General features: G+C 40.7%; 1 protein-coding gene across 2 annotated transcripts in view; it reads right to left on the bottom strand.

Moving 5' to 3' along the window:
* Positions 1-348: 348 nt before the first annotated feature.
* Positions 349-9,319, bottom strand: part of Ttc23l (tetratricopeptide repeat domain 23 like) — a 65,765-nt gene continuing 56,794 nt past the window's right edge. For both annotated transcript variants that reach the window (XM_034523578.2, XM_034523577.2), the window contains 2 exons: positions 5,863-5,962; positions 349-422 (listed from right to left, as the gene is read on the bottom strand). In XM_034523578.2, the coding sequence (XP_034379469.2) occupies positions 5,887-5,962 (76 nt within the window). In that variant the 3' untranslated portion in view covers positions 349-422; positions 5,863-5,886. The remainder of the gene's footprint in view (positions 423-5,862; positions 5,963-9,319) is intronic.

The raw sequence follows: 9,319 nt of genomic DNA, 5'->3' as shown, positions 1-9,319 counted from the left end.
CTAAAACCACTTCCATACAGTCTATTAGGATGTTTGGTGATAAGCTGCTTAGTAAAGTACTGAGACTGTGGAGGCCCAGAGACATGGAGTAGTGCCTAAATAAAGCATCACTAAAGGATTTCTTTACCAGGCTATAGACCAAGATCCTGGTTTCTAAGAGCTATCTATCCTGGTGGGACAGCTCTTACATATCCCACCCACAAGCTTGTGAGATGGAACTCTTTCCTCAAGAATCTTTAGCATCCTTAGTTTTTTTGTTTTTTGTTTTTTGTTTTTTTTTTTTCACTTCCACTTTGGCTCTGTTGCTGCCATCCATGCCGATAAACATACTTTGTGCTCTAGAATTTTGGTTAGCAACAAGGTTGTTTTTATTGTTGACTTTCTTGTGTAGAGTTTTCAGTCCCTGATAACACGAGAGAGACCTAGAAAGGAAGGAAAAAAGCGATTTAATTTTTGTTGGTTCTTCTCTCCAATGAGAGCCTCCCCTGCCCCAATACTGCATCACTGCCTTATCAGTGTTGAAAGGCACGGCTCATCCTGAGGCTAAGACAGCATCATATGACTTCACATTACCATACTTAACCATGTTGAACGAGTGTTTAAACAAATCCAAAATAGGACTAAAGTCTTGGATTCGACCCAAAAGACCAAAGCTCTTCCCTGGACATAGATGACAAAGTCTGGGTATTGTAACTACCTGCCCTGCATTTAACCTGAAGCTGAAGAAAACCTATCTAATTTATCCAATGTACTTCAGGATTTTCAAATACTTTCTGATGGGCACAGAGATTTAAACCCCCAAGTTGTAAGAAGTCCCACCCTGCCTGTTTCTGCCTATTAAGGCTTCTATGTTCCCACTTCCTTACACTGGAAGAGCTAATACTTATCCACAAAGTTTCTGTGAAGAGTGCTTTTCAGACACCATGCCTTCAGTCTAAAACAGGGTGACTTTACGCCGGGCGGTGGTGGTGCACGCCTTTAATCTCAGCACTTGGGAGGCAGAGACAGGCGGATTTCTGAGTTCGAGGCCATCCTCGTCTACAGAGTGAGTTCCAGGACAGCCAGGACACAGAGAAACCTTGTCTCGAAAAACCAAAAATAAATAAATAAAAAATAAAATAAAATAGGGTGATTTCATAGTCCCTGGAGGGGTGGAGTAACTATATTCTACAGAAATCTGATACGAAATTTATAAAGAACTTGGGGTTTTAAATGTACACTCTCACTTAAGACTGTTTCGTGTTCTGACTACTACTGGGCTACATAACGTACAGGAAGTTACCTGTAGCTTTAGTTACCTCATCAGTAACAAGAGATAATGTTAGCAGAGGAAACAGGCAGAGAGATTCAGTTCTGCTCAAGGGTCACACTAAATCAGAGGTGGACAAAGATCTGAGGACTGGCTGACTGCTAGGACAGTGAGTCAGCCAGCTGCCACACGGTGGCAGGATTCCCCTATCCAAAATCCTCTGTTGTCGACAACATTGGTTTGCACTAAGTATAGTTAATCTCCCTGTTTAAGTGTTCATTTCTAACTGTGTTTTTTTCTTTCTTTCTGTTTTCAGGGGTTGTAGATCCCATTTGAAATGTTAACCAACCAAATGTTTTCCCCATGAGATTAGTGTTAGCTTTCCCTAGCAGCCAGCCTCTACCCCCCATTTGCTTTAAGCATCAATGCTCTAAGCAAAAGATCATGAAATCACAATAATAAAAATGGCTGTTAATTTGGTACATGGTTTCTGTGGGTGAATGCTTTGTGAGCGCTCCATTTGTTTCCCACCGCGATCCTGACACAAGGATGGAACTCATCTTTATTTTATAGACAAGGAAAATGGGATTAGACAGAACTAGAAAGTATTAATGATTTGAATCCAGGCCTCCCTCTTTCCAGAGCTACACTGAAACTGTAGCCCACTGTGTTGCCAACGCTGACCTCAGCGTTTAAGTGTTCTACCTGTCACAACCTCCCAAGCCGCTGAGACCATAGGCAGATGCCTCCATGTCTAGCATTGAGCTGCTACTCTTAACCACTGTGAATCGTAAGAGACAATTAGATCACAGGGACATGTTCAAGTCAACTTTCTATGATCAGATAAATGGTTGATTGTTGACATAATTTTTATCCTAAAACTTCATCATGCCCTAAAGAAAAACCCAAATTCTTAAAAACAAAAAAACTACAAAAGCATTCTTGAACCCTAAGATCAAGCATGTCCTACACCCTTTGATTTGAACAACTGACTATTGCAAAAAGAATTTAGGTTCATAGAAATACAGCATTGGGTAGAGCCTAGCTGTTCTACCTGTTACCAACTCTCCCCCTGTACTTCTCTAGACCCAAACCATACTCCAGAAAGGGCAAGAAGGGTAGTGGGCAGAAGGGGCCCTGCTGGGAAGCCTGGAAGCCAGTTTCTCCTGCTTGCCTTTGGAACAAGATGTAGAACTCTCAGCTCCTCTAGCACCATGCTTGCCTGGACACTGCCATGCTTCCTGCCATGATGATAATGGACTAAACCTCAGAACCCAATTAAATGTTTTCCTTTATAAGAGTTGCCTTGGTCACAATGTCTCTTTACAGCAGTAGAAACCCTAACAAATACAGAAGTTGGTACCAGGAACTGGTGTTTCATTGTGATAGGCCTGACCATGCTTTTTGTTTGGAGGAATGTGCATTTTAGGACTTTGGAAAGCAGTGAAATGTTTTAAGGGATGCTTAATGGGCCATCCTGATAGGAATATGTAAGACATTGGTCCTAAGGAGGATTTGAACTATGCAGACCTGGCCTAAGAGTTTTCAGTGGAGAAGAATTTCATAATGTGGCCTTAGAGACTACTTTTGTGATATTCTGGTAAAGAATGTGACTGCTTTTTGCTCTTGTCTGAAAAATCTACCTAAGGCTAAGGTAAAGAAATTTATATTAATTACATTGATAAAGGAAGTCTCAAAAAAAGCCCAGCAGACTTCATCCTCTGGTTTAGTCTCAAAGAGCCATTTTTGATTAAGCATAGCAAGCTTTAAAAAAAAAAAAAAGAAGAAGAAGAAGTCAAAATATATGGCTCAAAGAATAAAGGGCACTAGGAAATAGAATGAAGCTGAGTCTCCCCCCACCCCACCCCCCCACACCCAGGCTCAAGGAGAAGAACAGATTAAGGGAGTAGTGACCTTGAGGCAAGATCCCACCCTGCTAAGCTTATTGTTCGTGCTTTTGCAGTCGAACAAGGGGCTTGGTTATTGTTTTCATTTGGACTTTTAATCTGGAATGAGCTACAATCCACAAATAGAAGACACAGGCTTTTGATCCAGATCTTGAGGAATGGTGGCCATGAAAAACTACAAGGCCTAGGCATGGTGGTACACACCTTTAACCCCAGGAAACAAAGGCAAGCAAGCAGATCTCTGAGTTCAAAGCCAGCCTGGGACAGAGCAAGTTCTAGGAAAAGAAAAGCTTAAATCCAGGCATGGTGGTACATGCCTTTAATCCCAGAATCCAGGATATATAGCCATGCAGATCTCTGAGTTCACTTGCTCTGAATTTACAGAGTAAGGTCCAGGATAGCTAAACTTAGGCAATGGGGGATGTGATAGAGCAAGGAGGGCCATGTTCCAGCCCCAACAAGCAGCAGAACTTGGCAGCTTCAACCATGTGGCTCTGGCTATAGAGTCAAGAATAGAAGGGACTACTGGGACAATTGATGCTGGTTAGCTGGAGCTAAGAAATTAGTGGTGATTAAGAAGAGACCAGCATCACTGAGGTGAAATCTTCTGGGAAGTGTTTTCTGAGAGCACAAAGAAGCTGTGTTCCAGAGATAGCCTGGGTTGTACCTCGTGCTGCAGCTCGACTTGTCAATGTGTAAGAATCACCCAGGTAGTACTAGTTTTCAAGGCCTGAAGGAGTCATGGAAAGCAGCTGAGGCTTGGCACTGTGAGAGACCAGAGAAGGCTATTAGTGAAGGTACAGCCTCAGTTGCAGTTGACAGCCCAGGACTGAAGGGATCATGCAAAGAAGTTGAGGCTTGGCACCATGAAAAGGGCCTGTGAGAGGTTATTGGTAAAGCCTAGTTACAGCAGAAGACTCCTCCGTGCTAGAGATGCCAGTACCATGGGATGACCACCAAGAACAGCAGCAGCAGTAAAATGGGGTCAACTAGAGCCTAGAGAGCTGCAAAAGGGAAGAGCCGGAGAAGTGACCCAAGCCCTTTGGAGGAGCCCAGAAGATCATGTGTGGATCCCAGACACTAGAACAAGAAGCTGTGAAGCTGAAATCGATTTGGACACCCCAAGATGTTAAAGATGCCAGAGCCATGGGATACCTGCCAAGGAAATCTGCCAACAGTGAGCGGAAACAGCCCAAGAGAATGAAGGTTGTTGCTGCTGAATGCCAGATCTGCCGACAGCAGCCAACGAGGAGGAAAGGAGTTGGAGATCTGAAAACCACTTTGACATCAGACATGGAAACATGGAGATTGGAAAATCAGCTGGTTTTCTGTCTTGCTTTGGTCCAGTATTTCCTCACTATGATGCTTTGGAATAATAATGTCTACCCTGTATGATGATGGGGGTATGTGATCTGCCTTTTGATTTTGATGTCTTAGGGGATTACAGTTAAGAGATGGCATGAATCTCAAAAGAGACGTTGAACTTTGCACTTTTAACATTGTTGAGGCTGTTGCAAACTATGAGAGTTTTTGAAGTTGGACTAAATGTGTTTTATATTATGCTATAACTAGGTATGGCCCCCATAGACTCACGTGCTTGAACAAGTCTATGGGGCTAGGGAGTAGAACATGGTGGTTTGAATATGCTTGGCCCAGGAAGTGGCACTATTAGGTGTGACCTTGTTGGAGGAAGTATGTCATTGTGGGGGTGGGCTTTGAGAGACCTTCCTCATAACTGCCTGGAAGTCAGTCTTCTCCTGTTTGCCTTCGGGACAAGATGTAGAACTCTCAGCTCCTCCAGCACCATGCCTGCTTAAATGCTGCCATGCTTCCTTCCATGATGATAGTTGACTGAACCTCAGAACCAGTAAGCCAACCCCAATTAAATGTTGTCTTTTATAAGAGTTGCCTTGGTCATGGTGTCTGTTCACAGCAATGGAACTGTAACTAAGACAATTGCCATGAAAAAGCTCAGAAAAGTGAATTCACACAAAGTTAATAGAGATTCAATGTGCCAAAAGGCAGGGTGGTACAGCAGTTGGAGGTACAGACTCAAAGCCAAGTTAATTGGGTTCAAGTCTATTCAGACCAAGGCCTGGGGCAATTTAAAGCCTTCAAATCTTACTGGTAACATCGTGCTAACAACAAAAATCCCTTTATATTCATCTGGCAAGATGGAAAGGCTCATAGTATTTGCCTGCTGTGCCACTGCATCCTACATGATGCCATTGTTTGGGAGATGGTGGCATGAAGATTTGGAGTTGAAGGCTATCCCCAGTTCCAGGCCAGCTAGAGCTACATATTAAGATCTTGTTGAAAGGGAGGGAGGAGGAAGAGAGGAAAGGAGGGAGGGAGGGAGGAAGGGAGGAAGGGAGAGAGAGAGGGAGGAGAAGAAGGAATGAGGGAAGAGGCTATGTTCAATTAGCACCTAACACAAAGCATCTAATAAATGTTAGCTAATGCCACCAAAAAAGAAAAAAGAAAAAGAAATAATAGCATTAAAAATATTAATTTGCTCTACAGATCTAAGTAATGAATGTAGTGTATTCCCAGCCCTGTGGGTTACAGCACCCACATCGCCTTGTTGGCTTTGCTTGTTTTTTTTCCTAAGCTGGTTTCGGCCACAGCTCTTTCCCCTCTCCAGGTAGACTATGTGCATCTCTTGGCAGAGCCGCCCTAAGAGCTATGCGAGAGCTAAGTACTTACATTCTTCCCAGGCATCGCCCTCCTTCACTCCATTCTGTCTCTGCAGACACTTTTCTTTCTTCCTGGAGCGGCTTCTTTTTTCCATCTGGATAAACTTGCCCTTTGGGAGAAAGCTCACTGGTTACATCGTGAAGGCTTTTCCAGGTCCTCTAGCGACTGTCTCATTTTATCCTCATAGCATGGCGGCTCTAATCTGGAACACACACTCTGTATTTTACTGTTTCTTTAAGCTCCTTCTTGCACCAAGGGCTGCCCCCTTACAGGGAATGGCTGGTTTATCTATGATGGTTACCTCTGACATCCAGTGAATGTGTTTCATTTATGTTGCTTACCTGTGACATCTAGAGCTATACCTGTTGTTTACGAGGTTCTTACCCGATGTTGAAGGCATGAATGAGACAAGTAGACTCTTGGTACAGGTCTCTCCAGAGGTGACTGCCCCAGGGCCCATTTCTTCTCTGCATCCCTTCAACTTTCCTCTCCCAGCCTCATAGCCCAGGAGCAGCTGCTCCATTGTGTTTACGTGACCAAGAGGCCTTGAGGAAGGACTCAGTGCAGGTAGTGGACACGAGTTATGAAACAGGATCTAAGAGTGATGGCTTCTCTAGTTCTAATTATGTCGTAGACTTTTTCCTTTCTGAGTGGTGAACAAGTCCACTAAAATACACTTGCTAGTAAAAGAGTAAAATCCAATGGAAGCTTGACAGCTTCCATTCTAACTAGAGATGTTCATTAAGATGTATTGTCTTTGGGTTTGTTGACTAGTGTTGTTGTTTTGTTTTGTTTTTCTTACAAGGCTTTTTTAATAATAAAGTTTTTTTTTTTTTTTTTTTTTTTTTTTTAAGATGCTTGGGCCCTGACAGGTCAATGAACTTTGTGGTTTCTGGTTTTGTTCTCTTTTTGTAAACATTCTTTACCCCCTCTGTTGGCATATGTAGCTCTAAAGTCCATCAAAAAGCTCTAACAACATAACTTCTCAGTTTGCAGTTGTCCCAGAAATATTTGCTATGATGAAACTAAGGCTGATACTCCACACTTTCCTACTACCAATAAGTCTGGATTTATAGATACGGCCAGTGTCTATGAACCGCCCATGGGGTACCACATGCTGGTGTGAAGTGCATAAACACTCTCACTCTGCGTTGTTTGTCTAGTACAGATACTGTTTGACTCCTCATTAAAGAAAGCTGAAATGTAGGGTATCTTGTACATGGAAAGTGCTGGAACAAGATTTAAACAACTTTATAACACTATGTTTAGTATGTGGTCTAATTATTCTAATTAGGACTCTCTTGTAACGGGGGTGGGGTGGGGTAGGGTGGGGGCACTTCTTAAGGTAATGGTGACTTTCTGATTATGGCACAGGTCTAATCAAGTGTTAGCCCAAACATTTATCTCAAAAAGTTGTTCTCCTAATGGAGTTCACGCTAATGTTAGTAAATGGCGATGTCCTACTTGCCAGTAGAGTGGCTTGTTGTTAGTCACCATTCTCTCCACATCTGGAATCTTTGTCACTATTCATCACCATCTCCAATCATACACTCTCCAGGCCAGAGGGTTTTCCAACTTGTTTTACTCACATTAACTTGTTTACTTACAACAACCCTATGCACGAACATTCTATGTTTATCCCTAGTTCATGGATGAGGAAACTGATAAGTGAGTTGTCCGAGACCACATGCTAATATATCATAGAGCTGGGTTGTAACACAGCCACTGGCTATATCCCACTGCCACACTGAATTAGCTCTTAACATTGACATTTGAGCCACATGCTCAAAATCTGTCTTTCTGTCACCACAAATAAGATGCATGTTATAAATTTTAAAATAAAATAACAGAGATATTTAGCACAAAGTCTCCACACACAAATGACCCAGAGACAATGCTATTATCTTTAGTAATCACATATTCATAAAAACCAGTATGCATTTTTTCTTATTTCTTCCAATATATCTGAGGTATTTTCTGTGACTCTCTAAAGCTTACACTCATGGTTTTGAATGACCATGTAATAATATACAGCACTGTTTCTTCTGGTTGGCATTTGAGTTTGTCTACTTTTTTTTTTCTTATTAGAAACAAATCATTAAGGAAGATGAAGAGAGAAGATGAAGAGAGAAATGACATAGTTTGTGTACATATCTCAAAGGATGGATTTTGAACCATATTTCAGAGTCATGGGATGCACACATTTAAATGTTTTACTCACCTTTTCCCCCTCAAAATACCAACAAAAGGTAGTATAACAACCAGTCTTATCAACAAAATATGAAGAGGGCTGACTGTAACCTTTTTGACAGAACTGGGCTTGTAGTTAGAGTCTTCATTATCAAATACTCGGCTAACACTTGTATTTGTTAATGCTACATGAGACTGGAAATTTTGTCTGCTCACTGGTTGTTTGTACTTCCTTTATGTTTCATTGCAATAGGGTAATTACTGCTTTCTGGAAATTTTCTCCTCCTCCTTTGGTTTCTTTCCTGTGTTTTCTAAGATCTCTTTTTGAGTCTCCTCATCTAAATAATATGATAATGCTTGTTGTTGCTAGTATTACTACTACTCCTACTATTAACTACTACTGCTACTATTAACTACTACTGCTACTATTAACTACTACTCCTACTATTAACTACTACTACTACTATTAACTACTACTACTCCTACTATTAACTACTACTATTACTATTAACTACTACTCCTACTATTAACTACTACTACTACTATTAACTACTACTCCTACTATTAACTACTACTCCTACTATTAACTACTACTACTACTATTAACTACTACTGCTACTATTAACTACTACTGCTACTATTAACTACTACTCCTACTATTAACTACTACTCCTACTATTAACTACTACTCCTACTATTAACTACTACTACTACTATTAACTACTACTACTCCTACTATTAACTACTACTCCTACTATTAACTACTACTCCTACTATTAACTACTACTACTACTATTAACTACTACTCCTACTATTAACTACTACTACTACTACTATTAACTACTACTACTACTATTAACTACTACTCCTACTATTAACTACTACTCCTACTATTAACTACTACTACTATTAACTACTACTACTACTATTAACTACTACTCCTACTATTAACTACTACTGCTACTATTAACTACTACTGCTACTATTAACTACTACTGCTACTATTAACTACTACTGCTACTATTAACTACTACTACTATTAGCTACTACTATTACTATTAACTACTATTACTATTAACTACTACTACTATTAACTACTACTACTACTACTAACTACTACTACTGCTTTTATTAACTACTACTACTATGTTTACTGCTATTTACTAGTACCATTAACTACTATTACAACTATGATTAACTACTACCACTATTAACTACTACTACTATTAACTACTACTACTACTATTAACTACTACTACTATTACTACTTCTATTA

The sequence above is a fragment of the Arvicanthis niloticus genome, chromosome 19, assembly GCF_011762505.2.
Source record: "Arvicanthis niloticus isolate mArvNil1 chromosome 19, mArvNil1.pat.X, whole genome shotgun sequence".
NCBI classification, from domain to species: Eukaryota; Metazoa; Chordata; class Mammalia; order Rodentia; family Muridae; genus Arvicanthis; species Arvicanthis niloticus.
Note: the sequence above shows the minus strand (reverse complement) of the source record. Positions and strands in the feature narration are given on the sequence as shown.